The 17,677-nt window shown below is 36.9% G+C and overlaps 1 protein-coding gene across 1 annotated transcript in view; it reads right to left on the bottom strand.

Annotated features, from left to right (window-relative positions):
* Positions 1 to 17,677, bottom strand: part of enah (ENAH actin regulator) — a 101,914-nt gene that overhangs the window by 47,377 nt on the left and 36,860 nt on the right. The window contains exons 3-4 of the mRNA XM_016488278.1: positions 11,748 to 11,913; positions 3,456 to 3,633 (exon numbers count right to left, since the gene is read on the bottom strand). Coding sequence (XP_016343764.1) covers positions 3,456 to 3,633; positions 11,748 to 11,913 — 344 coding nt within the window. The remainder of the gene's footprint in view (positions 1 to 3,455; positions 3,634 to 11,747; positions 11,914 to 17,677) is intronic.

The following is a 17,677-nucleotide window of genomic DNA, read 5'->3' on the forward strand; positions in this document are numbered from 1 at the left end:
ACCAACGTGGAATTTTTTGCCCAACCGTATTTATTTGACATCATGCGCCGGATGCTGTGAACACGCTCAGGACAGTTGGACATTGTGGTGGATCAGAGGTAAAAAATTATATAAATACTGTTCAGTTTCTTGCACAGACCGATCATTTCGTGTCTTAAGACCTCAATGTATCGTCACCAGCCGTAGGGTTTAATTTGGTTTTGTCTGTGTATGTTTTTTGACTCTCAAAGCCATGGGACCCATTGACTGCCATTATAGGACTGAAAGACTGCAATGGTTTGAGTTAAAAATCTTCGTTTGTGTTCTACTCAAGAAACAAAGTCACCTACATCTTGGATGCCCGGGGGTAAGCAGATAAACATCAAATTTTCTTTTTTGGGTGAACTATCCCTTTAATATTGACAATGTGAATTAAGGGAGAGCCAATTACACTTTCCTGCTTTGGCTCAGTCACATGGGATCCTACTGCTGGCTGGTTAGTGCAGTTTAACACACTCCCCAAAATAACTGTCTCCATGCCAGGTACCTACAGGCATTAGCAAATTTAGCAGAGATAACGTAGTGCACACACCAGCGTCAGTGAGAGACGCTACTAACGTAACTATTTGTTACATTACACAGTAGCTCAGCGGATCCCATATATATCATATTTATGGTATAAATTGTCTAATAAATATATATGCCATTTCTTGGGATATTTACAGGTGCATCTCAATAAATTAGAATGTCGTGGAAAAGTTCATTTATTTCAGTAATTCAACTCAAATATACTTAATACTAATTACATGCATAAAAATGTACAATGTTGAAATAAGATTTATTTTTATTTCAAATAAATGCTGTTCTTTTGAACTTTATATTCATCAAATAATCCTGACAAAATGTATCATGGTTTCCACAAAAAATATTGCTTAAATTCAGCTAAAATTCTAAAAAATATTAAAGATAAAACAAACAAATTTATTATTGTAATAATATATAATATTTCACAATTTTACAGAAAAGAAATACAGAAATTACAGAAATATATATCTTACATAAATGTAGTTAGTTACACTACAAGCTAATACAGAATATATATAACTACTTTTTTTTGTTAAGTGCAGCTTGACTGTAGTTGAACTACCTTAAATTATGAATAGCTAGTGTCCCCAACGCTGGCACAAAGTAACTAAATGTAAACCTAGTCTCTAATAAAGGAGAAAGTGGACGAAAGATGTGAGAAGAAAGCTGCGAGGCACATGAGAGGAGGGAGAAATTAAAATCCCGAAGGCGAAACTCCTTCGTTGAAGACTCCTCTCTGTCCCCCAAGGCATCAGGAGAAGAGCAGACATTTCTCCATGTTCCCCACAGCTTCTGTCTGTGGGGTCTGAGACTAAAATGACAATTTCACAGTAAACAGCATTTTACATAATTCCAATGCTTTTTGGATTGCAACAGACAGAGGACTTGGACTGCAAGGCTATCCACACATCAGCAAAGTATGCATAATTAACACTGCTTTGCATAATTAACTGCCGTGCTATCAGGTAATTAATAGACAGTAATAAGGCCACAGAGCCTGAAGCTTCCTGTGGTGATAACAGGAGCCCAGAGCAGTGACTAGATAACTTTCCATAGTTAGATTAGTGAGACAAAGAACTGAAGGTCATGGAAAATGGCAACAGTCACCATTTCTGCAGTGCTTGAATAAATATTATTTCACAAAATGCCTTTTCTTCCTTCTCAGATACAAAAAGAGAACTGTGGAAAATACAGCAAATATATATATATTTATACTTTTATATATATAACAAACTAAAATTAAAATTAAAAAAGCTAAATCAAAATATTAATATATAGTTGTATATAAATACTAAATTAAATTATCGCCACTCAGAATTTCGTCATAGTCTGACAAGCTCTGGTTAAGCATGGATCTAAAAGCCAAAAATCAAACCGTGACATTCATATTTATTCTATACATCACTGAAACACTATTTTCCTATAATGAAAGCCTAACTGAATAGAATCCAACTTGTTGCAATGGATACACACAATCCTTTCAAAAGCTTCCTTGCCTCAAACACACAGTGTGGGGTTAACAGAATGACCTTACTATTGTGACACTGTAGAAGAGAGAACAGCTCAATATGCAACAGTTCAGGACTCAGCGATCAGCCACCTCTCAAAGAGACAAGCAGAGTCCGGTCCACAAAACAAAGCATCGTCTGTTTCTAATAGGGAAAACAACCTCAGCAATGAACTGCCCTGCCCAGTGTGGGGAATGACCCCCCGCTGTGACCGTGCCAGAGTCTCAGACAGCAGAGGAAAAAGGCAGAAAGTGACACGTGTGTGCACACATGCACACACAACCACTGCAGACAAATGGATTTCATGCAGAGTGATATACACAAGCAAAGGCACCTCCTTCTAAACCTAATCAGCGCAAACAGAGGTAACCCAGACTCTCACTCTCATAAACAACATACATGCCAACAAAACCCCTGTGAGCAGGCCCCGTTTGCTAAATTACACTTAATTGAGCACAATAGGCTGAGTCTGGCTCCAAATGTGACTTCACAAACTGGGCAGAGAACAGAACACAATTAGGTTTTGCAGAGCTCACCAGTGAAAGACCATTTACTAATTAATCTGTTTTTAATAGATTTAAATATAGTGTCTGACACAGAATTAAAACACAAAGTGTAGATTTTGCAATCTGCAGCATCAGCGATTTTACAGTAAAGCAATAAGCCATGTGCGTTACAGTGTTTTAACCAGGGCTATGGGCTGATGTTACTGTGGTGCAAAATCACTGATGCACATCCTGGAACTTTTCAAATGGTGGGAATAGTAATATGATAAATAATATGATAATTAATCATTTTGAACTAACAGTAATATGACACCAAAATACTACTACTACTACTACTACTACAACAACAACAATAATAATAATAATAATTATTATAATTATTATTTTATTTACTTTAATACATTATTTATTTGAAAAAAAATTCTAACCATTAAAATGGTTAAACAAATATAATGATAATAACAATAATGTTGCACTTTTATTTTTTTAATACATTACTTATTTGAACATGATTCAACCAAGAATCATTATTATAATAACAACAACAACAATAATAATAATTATTATTTTTCATTTATATATGTGTTTAACCATTTTAATGCTTTCTAGAAATGTGGCACTTTTATTTAGTTAACGCTAATATTTTTAATTTTAATACACTTTTAATTTACGGCGTTGAACATAATTATTCATTTTTAATACATGATTCAGCAAAATTTCCTAAAAGAGTTCCAAAATGATTCTTCATATGATTCTTCAGAAGTATCCTGAGCATCACTATTGTAGTGCCGTGTAAAAGTGCTTAAACACAGAACCCAGTTCACACAATTCACACGTCATCAAGCTTCGCACGCTGGTGTGAAAACAGCATTCTCACCTGCATCCTGAGAGTTCAGCACCTCCAGGGCATGCATCATGGCACTGGCAAATACATTGGCATCCTCTTTGCTGCCAAAGTTAAGGCCGTACACCTGCCGTGCATCTCGCCACTGGTGAAACGTTTGTGTGGCCTGGTTGTATTTCAGCCCCTTGGGAATGGCACAGTTTATTACCACCTGTTGACAGAAGAGAACAGCATATTAATATTCAAATCAATGCTTGAAAATCATATATTTTACAAAAGGCTGTAAAGCGCTACATATCCTCACACAAGACAAAGCAGAGTAGTCCATAAAACTCCACATGGTCTCAAAGGAACAATGTGACTAGTGGTCGACCGATATTGGTTTTTTGACAGCCGATACCGATGCCGATATCTTGGAAAGCAGGGTGGCCGATATAAAGCCGATATAATTATGTATTTTAATTAATATTTAAAGGGGTCATATGATGCGATTTCAATCTTTCCTTTCTCTTTGGAGTGTTACAAGCTCTTGGTGCATAAAGAAGATCTGTAAAGTTGCAAAGACTAAAGTCTCAAATCCAAAGAGATATTCTTTATAAAAGTTCAGAGTCAGCCACACCTACCTAAAACGGCTCGTTCTAACACGCCCCCACATATCTACCTCACTATGTGGGAAGATTTGCATAACGCCGCCCAAATGTTCACGCAAAGAAAGAAGGCGTAACTTTTAGTCTCACTGTAGTTTTGTTGACGCTGCAGCCATGTCGTGAAGACGCTGTGTGCTTCGTTGTGAAAGCGAAACTACTTTGTTTGGTCTTCCAAAAGAGGACGATATCCGCTTCGTCATGCCTAGAGCTGATCTGTGCTGGTCGCTGAGGGAATACATCAACTTTCACCGTGGACGAAGCGGAAGCGCCGTCAAAATAAAAGTCCCGCCTCGAACGCATCGGCCAAACAGGAAAACTTATCAGCCAATGCCGATATTTAAAAAATGCCACGGCCGATATATCGGTCGACCACTAAATGTGACATCGCATACAAATTGCTGCAGCTTCCATGTGAAGCATTAAAACAAATGTTTTTAAAGCCTCATCTGTGCTGAAGAAAATAAAACCCATGTTAAGCATGGGCAACATATTCCATTTTTTGCAAAACCATATGCACAGCCACTTTTTTCCTCAAGAGAGCAAACTGATAAAACTCGAGGCTTCAAAAGTTTCAAGTAATAATTTCTCACTAAACCACCTCTCTACACAAAGGAGAAACCTCTGCATTACTAAAAGATGACTGATAACACCAGAGCCGATCCTAGACTAAGTAAATGCATTCCTTCAGAACTTGCACAAAAGTTTCTGAGGCCATCCCGGCACCAGACAGGTGTTACAGCAATAATACCACTCGGTTAATGTGGTAATCGCATATGGGTGAGAGATACTTAAACATCAAACACTTGACTGGCTCCCTAAACTCTCCAAATACCATGTCCTCAACAGGGTGAATCTTTCTCTAGCTTCTCTGTTAACTGGCTGTCATTTCAATTTCTCATCCTTTGACGTCAATGTAATTACCATGAGAAGTGCAACTAATTAGCAAGCTTTATAAAAGGAACTGTGAACTGTCAGCCATCCTGTCACAACTTACAAGTGGAGAAAACTTCTCAGTTTTCTCAACACATTAATGAAATTGAGCAGCAAGAATTAAGACTGGGGCATGGCCCTGTGTAAGCAACTTTTCTGGACAATTTTCCATTGTTTTAGCCCTACAGGCCTTAAGTGGTAGCTTTTTCTGCTAAATACAGTACAAACTGACATATATGGTAGGCAATATTTTCTTTCATATGTTTTAAAATTTGTATATATACAGGAAACATATATTCATTTTTCCCCACTCCAACCACTTACACAGAATATATCACAAGCAATCATTACTGGCTCATCTTTTTATAGAGTGTTGTTCGTGTAAATGTGTGTCTACTAAATGACATGTTACTGGCACACTTGCAGGTATAGATCTAAAGACATTAGTCAGTTATATATATAGATGACAAGGCTATCCTGGTAGGTCAAACGTAAAAGGTGTGTTGACATTTTTTGTGCAGCTCTTCAATTCTTTACTCATTTCAGTCATTAAACCACCATAAATGGCTCATCAACAAATGCCAGTAAGTTTCCTGAAGTAATCTGATATGCTCCATCTTCAGATATCACTGTGATAATAGTGTCGTTCATGAATTATTAACATAACCAGCAGGACTAAAAAGGCCTAGGTGCTCTCAGAATCAGAAACAGGCTTTCCATGAAACACAGAATAACCATAAAATAGCAATGAGTCATGTACAGTGTCACCACACCCTCAGCATTTCTGCCATTTGTGCAGCAGGGCGCAACAACCACGGTCAGTGCTGAATAAAGGTTACCTTTAAGTGCACATTACCTTGCACTTCACTAAAAGTGTAGAAAAATGTCCTCACCTAAACAATGGCAGAGAGAAAGGTTTCTTTAACGATTCGTTTCTTCACAGGAAATGAACAGATAAAAAAAGAAGCAGGCCAGACACTAATTAAATACATATGCAATGTACAGCCTGAAGTGAATTACGTGACGTGAAACTAGGCCTGGGCGATAAAACATTATTGATATTTATCAACGGTACTTCTTCGATAACGATATGAAAAATTTCGATATAGTGTACGATATATGCACGTGCTATGAGTGACGCAGACAGCACACACAAACACGAACACATGCTGAATTGAGTGCTGTGCCTGCCTGTGACACAGATGCATATTCAGCGCATTTTGACGGACAAATATGACTGCTGCACTCGCGTCTCACACAAGAGATGTAGACATGCAAAGTTAAAACAGTTTAAACTTTTAGAAAACACGTCGCGAATTTGTGGAGTTTTATTCCTTTTCACTGCGTCTCTTATGTTTTTAATGCAATCTGCGTGATGGGTGATTCGGCTCTTATGCATACTTATGCATATATATACAGTGGGTACGGAAAGTATTCAGACCCCCTTCAATTTTTCACTCTTTGTTATATTGCAGCCTATATATATATATGCATTGCATATATATGTAATGCATATATACATGATGCTGTTTTGTTCATAATTGTTTATACAATTTACGAAATTATATTTGATTTATATGAGTTAATTTAGACGTCATGCAGGTTATTTTTTTATAGACATTTCCTTGCATTGACAATTTAAATGTGCTGCATTATTTTGCTCATTGCGCCCTCCTGTGGCTTCGGGAGACAAGCCAAAAGTTTAATTAAGACCTATTTAATCTGCATATAAAACATTAGAAATTAGATATTTGTTTAATTTTTATTGTGTTTGAAAATATTTGTTGTTTGTCTCAATAAATTGGGTTAATTTAAAAATACAGTGGTTAAATTTAAGCATTTTTTTCTATTGCTCTGTTTTAAAAAAGTTTATAAAAAATGTCAATAATTATCGATACTGAACAATATGAAACATTATATAGTTTATACATTTTTTAGCTATATCGCCCAGCCCTACGTTAAACACTCTAAATTTAGCACACAAAATTTAAAAAAGTTTCTATGCCTCTGAACAGAAAAGCAAAAACTCTTTTCAAAAAGGTTTCTTAAACACTCTCCGTCTGCCACTGGCTGAATAAATGGATATCGCCGCCTAAAACTCACGTCGTTGGTTGGACATTTGTTGCTATGCCAAGCTGTTTGGGATGCTAAAACAGAGAAATGTTAAAGGAATAGTTTCTCAAAATCTGTTCCGATGAAGAAATAAAATAATCTACATCTTTGGTGGCCTGAGGGCGAGTAAATTTTAAGCAAAATTGCAATTTTGGGTGAACTATTCCTTTGAACACTACTCATGGGAATGAACCTACAAATTACATCTTAAATACAAATTACATGTATGTCCTTAAAGGGGTCATCGGTTGATATGATTCTTTAGGGTCTTAATGAAAAGTCTGTAACATAGTTTGGCTAAAATTTCTCAATGGTAGTGTAAAAAACACCTTTTTTTACCCTGTCAAATACAGCTCTTTTCAGAGTAAGCTGTTTTGTAGCATTTTCCTTTAAATGTTAATGAGCTCTGCTGACCCCGCCCCTCTCTTCCGAGCTGCTCTCTGAGGGACTGTTTACTTTAGCCGCATTCATCTTGAAACTTGCTAATTAGCACATTATTAGGAAAGGCGATTTGCAAAGATTCATTAAAAACCTTATACTCACTTCTTCAGTAGGTGAAGCTGGATCACGAATGATTCGCGCAAACATAGACGCATTTAGGTAGATCAGGGGCGCATTCCCTTCAAAAACAAATGTAATCCACTGCGTATTCAGCGGCTCAGATTTCGGGAGTAAATGATGACTGCTATGTTCAGTATTACATCCAACAACAGAACACCTCAATCGCTTAGGAGTCATTCTTGTCTACATCTGCTCCGGCAGTGAAACAATGGCGGACTGATGACAGCTCACTCAGGCGGGTCTAAGGTAAGATGCCAGTCCAGTCTGTGCTGAAACGCTATTGTCAATCAAACTATCGTGGGAGGGGCCTGTTTTTGTGAAGAGGTTGTTTTTGAGATGTTTTTGATGCACAGAACTTTGACATATTATAGGTGGGCCTCAGGGGAAAAATAGAAAAAAGGACTATCACTTTAAAGAATATAAATACAAATTAAGCTGTATTGACCACATCAGTGGCATGCTCGTTTGTAAAAACATGGTAAAGAAATGCATGATCAATAGAAGTCTACATTTTCAATGTAAGCAAAAAACTGCTGTTAAACAGCTGCTTTCATTTTTAAACTACAATATTGAAGGCCTTTGATCAGAAATCAGTCACACATTAATATGCCTGTCATGGAAAAGTTATTCTATTCATTCCACCAGACTTCATATTCATGTATGTATTCATAATGTGAAGAGATAGTACATTTAATTACTTGCCAAATTTTTTTGGCAAGTAATTTAAAAACTTTTTGAAACCAAATTGTTGGCATACACAAAGGGCAACAAAAATGCATTACAAGCAACCTTCAACATTAAAAGGAGGTTCCGGTTTTAAAGTTTAGGGGCAGTTAATGAAGTCTCTCCCACCACATACGGGAGTTCACAAAATACACAAAAAAATTAAGAAAGGTTAAAAGGTTGCTGAAGCTGCACATACCTCTCACATGTGTGATTGCACATTTGGCAGAATCTCTAAAGTAGATGTTTCAGCAACCTCATGAATTTTTAAATGCATCAATAAAAAGTACAACCATTTTTCGGTAATAGGCCCTCACCCTAGAAGTATTCAGGGCAATATTTTTTTACTGCCACACCACGTTTCCTGAATATGAACATGGCGGTTTTATTTAAGATATGTTAATAGCATTCAAATGGGATCAGGGTTACAATTAATCTCAGCAAATGGATTAACAAACACAAAATTAAAGTAAAGCGGCAGCCCCTCGCGGACAACTGCCGCACACAAAATACAAAATAAAATCCAGGCCTGGTCCTCTCTCGTCCAACACTGTCGTCACTCCACCTTTTACCTTCCGGAGCTCCTCCGTGGGACTCGAGACCGGTGAGTGGCGCAGGTGTCGTGCATTAGCATTTCCTCCACCGGCCTCGCTCCGTTCCCACGGCTCTCGGCCCCACCCCTCTCGTCACACTACCCTTTCCACTTAATGCAGTAGCTAGACAGTTCACAGTTAATCCAGTATTATTAATATGGCATCAGAAAGATGCAGCAAGAGCATAAGTAGGCAAAAAAGTGATCTGTGTATTTGGTTAAGAACAACACAATTTTTGCTTCTGAAATAAATGGAGTTTTTAATGTTTTGATGACAAGTTTCCAACGCTAAATTTCTGTTTGACCCACAAATCTCTAGATATTCAGTCTCAGGTCAAGAAATAGATTGGGTTCTTGATCTGTTAATGGGTTAGTTCACCCATTAATTACTCACCCTCATGCCGTTCCAAACCCATAAGACCTTCGTTCATCTTCGGAACACAAATTAAGATATTTTTGATGGAATCTGAGAGCTCTCTGACCCTCCCATAGACAGCAAGGGTACTACCACGATCAACGTCCAGAAACGTAGCAAGGAGATCGGTAAAATAATCCATGTGACATCAGGGGTTCAACCGTAATATTACGAAGCTACGAGAATACTTTTTGTGCGCAAAAGAAAAAAAATAACAACTTTATTCAACAATTCGTCTCATCCGCGTCACCCTAGGGCCATTTTGGAGAGTATCCACTGAACGCAAACAGAGTATGCTATTCTGTGTCAGCTGCGCCACATGGATATGTTTTCTACGTTGTTTGTGCTTTGATTTGAACGTAAAACAACATATCCGTATAGTGCAGCCGTTCAGTGAATACTCTCCAAAATGGCACCAGGGTGACACGGAGGAGACGAATTGTTGAATAAAGTCGTTTTATTTTTTTTCTTTTGCGCACAAAGTATTCTCGTAGCTTCGTAAAATTATGGTTGAACCTGGATTATTGGATTATTTTACCGATCTCCTTGTTACGTTTCTGGACGTTGATCGTGTAAGGACCCTTGCCGTCTATGGGAGGGTCAGAGAGCTCTCAGATTCCATCAAAAATATCTTAATTTGTGTTCCGAAGATGAACGAAGGTCTTACGGGTTTGGAACGACATGAGGGTGAGTAATTAATTACAGAATTTTCATTTTTGGGTGAACTATCCCTTTAACAGCTAGAAAAATAAGAGGCTTTTTCTGCAATTCAAATCAATTTCTAAGGTCAAGGTTACTCCGACTGAGTAAAACTACATTCCCAAATCCTGAATAGGAAAGAAGTATTGTTCAGTGCATGTAGCCTTTTTCTTAAAGTAAAAAAAATGGCTTAAAAATGAAAACACCATAATTTAATCAAACTCGTGATTTTCACAAAAGGAGAAAGAGACAATTTTACTTGCTATTTTTTTCATACAATGAAAGTGAAAGAGGATCCCACTGAAAATGACAAAAAAAAGAAAGAAATTCACCAAAGAAAGAAATTCATACTGGTTTAGAACAATTTGATGCCGAGTATATGATGACAATTTTTATTTTTGTGTGAACTATTCATGGAAACCTCACAATGAACCACTAAAAGGAAAGATGATTGTAATCACAACAAGAACAGGAGCATTTCTCAGGAGATGTTATTCTCTTTAAAGCACACTGTGCTGATCTGTGAGCCACTCAAACCTCCCATGTTCTGTGTCATGGGTCATCAAAGCACTGCAGTGAAACCAGAGCCCTCTCTGCAGGAGAAGCCAACAAGGCCAAGCAGACTGCCTCTCAGTTAAACCCACTGGATGTGGACTGCCTTTACGACACTCATATCTGACTAGATTCTAAAAGACGTCATAACACCCTTTATCTGTGACAATATTCACTATAAAATTACAGAATCACATACCTTACTGTTCATAAAATTAAAAGGGAAAATTTAGGCTCAATTAATTTTTTTTATTTCTAAGCTATCCATTTTAAAACTGTAAAACAATCTACACTAAAAAGCAGCAGAAGTGCCATACTGCATCCTAAATGCTTAAAAGTGATTTAAAATAAAATTATTTAGTATAAATTAATTTATAAATAAATGAGTAAATACAAAAAATAAATTAATATTTATATACACCACAAAAACAATTTTTTTTAAATAATGCAACAGTTTGTATAAATATTTGAGTTATGACAACTTCTAATGAAATTATGTTCAAACACACTACATTGAGTTAGAACTTAATTTGTAGCATAAACAATTTTTAAGCGATTACTCAAATTAAGCGGTTCCAAAAAACTAGAAGAAAAGTCTTATCTATGTCATTTCAAATTAACAGCACATGCAAAAATGTAAATTATTAAGCATGTGAAATTAATGAAGTAAATTTTACTTGTCAATGAAGTAAGATACTACAGCGTTAGCACAGTCATTCCTCATATGGTCAATGTAGTTTAATTTCATTTAAGTTACTACAACTTTTTTTAAATAAATTAATGCAGAAAATGTGTCTAGATTATACACAATATTACATTAATGTCATGATCAATATTATTATTTCAATAGAACTTATCAAAATAATGTTTGGAACTTCCTAAAGCAATAAATTCAAATTTTTAATTTGCAACCATGCATTTAAATTGTGGTAACAGGTGACATGAATTTATTTTTTGGAGTGTAAAACTAAGGATAAATATCGACCTCTTTTTCTGTGACAAGTATGGAAACTTAATTAGAGAATTTCTTTGTCAATCCATCATGCTAATTAATAGCTTTCAACTCACTGCCACCACAGTTCCCTTTCTCTTACCTGGTGGTCCTGAATTTTACGGCCCACTACTCTGAAGGCGTTGTTGCCAGTGTGGTGATAGATGTGGACTCGACTAAAGCCTGTAGATCCACCAGCCGGAACCCACTTCTTATTGGCGTCGTCATATACCATGACAGCAGCCCGTGCCTGACAGATACTCTGCTCACTGAAAAGGAAGAAAAGAGAGACATATGAATGATTGGATGGTGGAAAACAAATCTGCCTTGAATAATCTTCAATGGTTAAAACACTCATTCAATAAAACTCAAAATTCAATAACGTAATTAAAAAAAATTTACATTTTCAATGTCCTCCCGCTGTCTCTGGTTTAAAATGGGCAATAAATATGGGAATCAGTGCATTAAATTCAATGAGAAGACATTGTAAGTTAATAATTGCAGTAGACAACTCTTCTTCCAATCACAGAAAGCTTTAAACCATAGAGAAGTAACCATCCGTCATGTGATCCTGCATTGACACTCAAATGCAGTGCACCTTTATGAGTCACGCTTTCATTAAGCAGTCACCCATCAAATGTAAACACTGGAAATCAATTTCCCCCATCTCTCTGCTCACTTTGCACTATAGAGCAACTCTTCCTTGCATATAACACTAAATTATTTACAATGACTTCCAACTTCCCACTGCGAGCCACTGAAAGGTGCTAACTAGGGCTGCACGATTAATCGCATGCGATATTTAACGCGCATCTTGTCAGAAAGCCGGTTCTGTAATCAGCGGTAAAGCGCGTTAAATATCGCATGCGATTAATCGTGCAGCCCTAGTGCTAACACACACTTACTTTGTCATGTGATCAAATGGAAGCAACACTTTTAACGCAGGTGGAAAAAGGCGAGAGTGAGAAAACGAGAAAGGGTGGAAAAAGTGCTCCGAACTTGTGAAAAAATATTTCTGGTTGTGCACATCTCCCTCCTTTAGAAACATTGACAATGTTTTGGCCGTATATCATTCAATAAATCTATTCTAGTTGTAATGAATCTTTGTTTGCGAAACGGAAAACAAGACAAAGAAATGAAAGCTAGCTTTTATGTCATAGTTTATGACCAGCTGCATTTTGTCAGTTGCTTGGTTTCTTTGCACCAAATAATTCCTGGTCTTCCTGGTTGAGACACTGTAAAACTAGCACCAATACCCTGATGTCCCTACTATTTGATTTACACTAATATAAATTCTGACAAAAAAATTATGCAACTTAATATTCACATACAAAAGATCATCACCTCTGTGGAGATGGAAAGACTTTGAGATCAGATGCCACATGGCTAACAGCATTAAGTTAATCGGGTAAAATAAACAATCATGACAAAGCACTCCAGAATATACATCGACAGACTGTCCAGTGTTTTGTTTTGCTTTTCTCTGAAATCAATCTGAGGACTGAGATGAAATCCCGGGATCATCGGCCTGACAGATAAGGGCTAATCTAACAGGATTGTCTGCCGAGACCAATCCCTGCACTTTAATTAATGAACAGGGGTGCAGGAGTGGGCTGAGAGGGCTCTCCGGTGCTTTCTATCATATTACAGAGTAATAGATGTCAGACAGTCAGAGAGCTAATGGTTTACACAGGACAACTGGCCAAGGGGAGAGAGCCATGACACACCCAAAACAAAAACCCCATTCTTTCAACAAATCTATGACTCAAATAGAAAACATTTACATCCCCAAACAGTTCTTGCAAAGAAACCCCAATGCCATTTCATTTTTTTAACCATTAAATGTTTTAAACAATTAATAAACAAATCAAAACAAATTATCCCCAAAAATAACTCTCTCACACCTGAGACCTTGTAACACTAATGAGTCACATGACACCGGGGAGAGAAAATGGCTAATTGGGCCCAATTTGGACATTTTCACTTTTGTGGCCAGCGGTTTAGACATTAATGGCTGTGTGTTGAGTTATTTTGAGGGGACAGCAAATTTACACTGTTATACAAGCTGTACACTCACTACTTTACATTGTAGCAAAGTGTCATTTCTTCAGTGTTGTCACATGAAAAGACATAATAAAATATTTACAAAAATGTGAGGGGTGTACTCACTTCTGTGAGATACTGTATACACACACACACAGACACACACACACACACACACTCATACAACACATAAAAAAAATAAATAAATAAAAGCAGAACTCTTATTCAGTAGCCTGACTTTCGAGCTTCATCTGGAGCTGAGATCATAGACTTCAGCATTAAGAGCATCAATATGAGGGTCATGATAACAGACGACAAGGACGAGATGGACCACACTGCAGGTATTTGCTGATCTCATGATAGCTGGAAATGATCGTTTCACCCACATCTTGCTACTGTACGTAAATTCAATCTGACACTTTAGCAGGTCTGGAGAACTGAAGATTTCAGTCTCTCAGTCCGACTACAGTCAGTCCACCATTCCTGTTTATAGTTGTCCTGATTTGGCAATAAAACTACCTAATAACCTTCAAACACAATGTATCCCTTCAATTTCATTCCAGAGGTGCAAATAAATTCCAAGGACAGAGGGAGACTAGCACAAGGAGTTCTGTGATGAAAGGAAAACTTCACTTGATGGAATAATGTGCATACCCAAATTATGACAGCTATGCAATCTATGCTCACATTTTCTCATAAATCACAGGATTAATAAGCCATTTAGGGAATTTGTCAAAATAAAAAGCTCTGGTGCTGGAATTGGATGCAAATAATAAAGCAGTTTAACATAAATATTAAGCTAAACTACTGGTGTGTGTGTGTGTGTGTGATTATCGATTGTGTCAAGTACAAAATACATTTCATCTTTTTCAAACCTTATATTATTTGTCTTTCTTCAAAGCTTAAGTGAACAATAGTCATTAATAATGATATTAATGTTAATTGGCAAATAATTGACTGAACCTCTGTTGCATGTCAAGTGTTTGACATTTGGATCAAAGATGAATCAAAAAACTGTTTGGTTAATGTTTAAACAAATTAATTTGACTGTAAATTTGACAAAGTGTGATCAAAAACCCTCTGATACAAAAAACATCCAAAGCACTGCAGCAATGCAATCAGGAAACATTTTCATTCCCTCATCACTTTAACATCTCAATAGCTAAAAAATACGACATCAGAGAGCTTCGTGCTGAGGCTGCAGAGACGCGGGAGCAAGCGCTGCCTGCAAAATGCTCTGGGGAAGAGCATGGTAAACCAAGATCTGATTATGCAACCCAGCGCCCACAACATCAGGAGAAATAATCATCAACCTTCTACACAGCTCAAAGTAACGTCCTCGATGACAGCTCCATTGTCTCTGGCCATGTAACACACTCATTCACAAATAAACTACACAAGTTAAGATGAAGGGATGCTTGTTGCAGCATGTGTGATAATGGCATTGCATATATAAACATGGATGCGATTTCTGCATGCTGACAACAGGCCAAGGATGCTGCTGCCAAAATAAATTATGCAACATTGTGAATATCATCATTTTAATGTGTTTTTTATTCAGCCGTTAAGTTTTACAAACCTTCACTGTCTCCATCCAAACTGTCTAATTCAATTTGCTTCGGCACTAAGAAATGTTTACAGAAACTTACAAATTCATCTAATTAAATATTGTTCTCCAATTTGTATTGATGTTTCAAACTAATTAAAGATCAGAAAAAATAATATATTTAGTGTATTCATTTAATAAAAAAAAAAACTATGGATTGCATTAAACATTTTACATTTATCTGGCAACAATAGACGTTGGTAAAATTTTAAAAACATTTATTTTAAAATAAAATCATGCATTTAGGCCATTTCAAATTATGCATTAACATTCTATATAATTCACGAGTAGGGGTAGGTTACTTGTGAATTATACATGGATCTTAATATTTGTGTTGGCACATAATGAACTAGCCCTGAAGGTTTGACATGAATCATGCATGTCACGAAGGCCAACTCCGACATGCTCACACTTTAACTCTTAGTTTATTTACACAGCTCAAATTGTCTAACACTATAATTCAAACTGCCATCTCTAAGCCACATAACAAATCCACTGAGACTCTAGCAAACACAAGGAATCAAACCTCCTCACAAGTCAAGCGGACCCACTGGCCTCAGTTTTAGAGATCTACAGCAATCCTGCTCAGAGGCCAAGGGATTTCAGAGGTATTGTTGAGATCTTGTGCAAAGAATATCAAACAAGAATGAAACACAGACAAACAGTGAGAAAAAGTCTTAGTCATGGTTGCCACCTTAATATCAAAGTATCACAATATAACCTGACAGAGAAAACCACAATGTGTTTCACACAATGAAGGAAAACTGATATAGATCTTGCAGGACAAAGCATCATGCTGTACATCTTCAAGGTTGAATTGCTGGGAAATGTGCCCTCTAAACTTACATAGACAATGCTGCAAGTGAAAAAAAGCCCACAAACAAGGGATACAATTTAGCCTGGGGGGGGGGGCAACTGAGAAAGTCCCAGGCCCTGTGACAAAAAAAGCCCATTGAATACCCTCTATGGTATAAACTACTCACTGGACCTAGGCAAGTAGATTCAAAAATAAAGGACTCTTTTGAACTGATTCTTTTTAGTGAATCAGAAATTAGCACAAAATTTCTCCTTACAAATATGCCTACTTCAATACTATGCAGTATGTGAAAAAAAGTACATGAAAATAGTAGTATGTCCAAATTCATAGTATTTGAAAAACAGCTGGCCAAAAGTACCTGGATGACCTATTACTTCCAATGAGAATCAGAAGTACACATTCAACGGACACTTTACTATCAAACGGGAGAGGAGTTTTGAATGACAATGAAGCGACGGCAATGATGCTGAAAGGTCACATGACAATGGCAATATGGCAGAGACGGTACGTCCAAAAAGGCAAGTTACAGGTTTGAATCAGACTGAAATAAATCAGAATGATAAAAAATAGAATCAAATCAAATGGAAATTGGAATTGAATCAAATAAAATCAAGAGAGTCAAAATTGTAATAAAATCTGTAGAGATACCCAGCTTTATTTTCCAACAGGTTTTCTGAACAATCACCTTATCTGTCATTGGTCGGTTAAACAGTCCCACCGCAAACTTATGCCTTTGGTTGAGCCAATATTGCCATGTTCAAGGATATTCTCATCACATGGTTTACTGAGATACGAGAAATCCCTTCAACACTGGGGAAAAAAATGACAGACTTCAGCTTTAATAGGAAAATGGCCCAAATAATCAATGACAACAAAGCATAAAAACTAAATGTCTCCTTTTGAGCGATTCTACAAATCCCTAAGAGAGCCACAGACTCCTAAAATAACACTTCTGCTGCGCTTCACCTACTCAACTAGCCACAGGTGCGTGAGAAAGAGCAGACAGGAGCTATTTTAAACCATACTCCTGTAACAGAGATGGCTCAGGCTGAGAGCTGACTGCTCACAGGGAGCTCGAGGGTCCACGGCATGGTGTAGGCGTTGCAGGGAGCTGGAAATAGGTTCCGACTCCCACTGTGAGATGCATACCGTCTCACAGCCACAAGGTAAAATCAGCATACAGTGAAAAATAACTGAATCCCTGATCACCGTTTACAAAATGAGATCATGATGAACCTGGCAAGATGTGACCAAAAAATACATACATATACAAGATATAAATAATATATATACCATACACTTACCACCATTCAAAACGTTGGGGTCTGTGTGTTTCTGAAAGAATTCTCCTATGCACATCAAGGCTGCATTTATTTGATGAAAAATACAGTAAAACAGTAATTTTGTGAAATATTATTACAACCTAAAATTACATTTTTCAATTTTAATACATTTTAAAATGTAATTTATTCCTGTGGTGGCAAAGCTGAATTTTCAGCAGCCATACAGTCTTCTGTGTCACACAATTCTTCAGAAATAATTCCAATATGCTGATTTGGCGCTAATA

Source organism: Sinocyclocheilus anshuiensis, unplaced genomic scaffold (assembly GCF_001515605.1).
Source record: "Sinocyclocheilus anshuiensis isolate Anshui unplaced genomic scaffold, SAMN03320099.WGS_v1.1 scaffold1733, whole genome shotgun sequence".
NCBI classification, from domain to species: Eukaryota; Metazoa; Chordata; class Actinopteri; order Cypriniformes; family Cyprinidae; genus Sinocyclocheilus; species Sinocyclocheilus anshuiensis.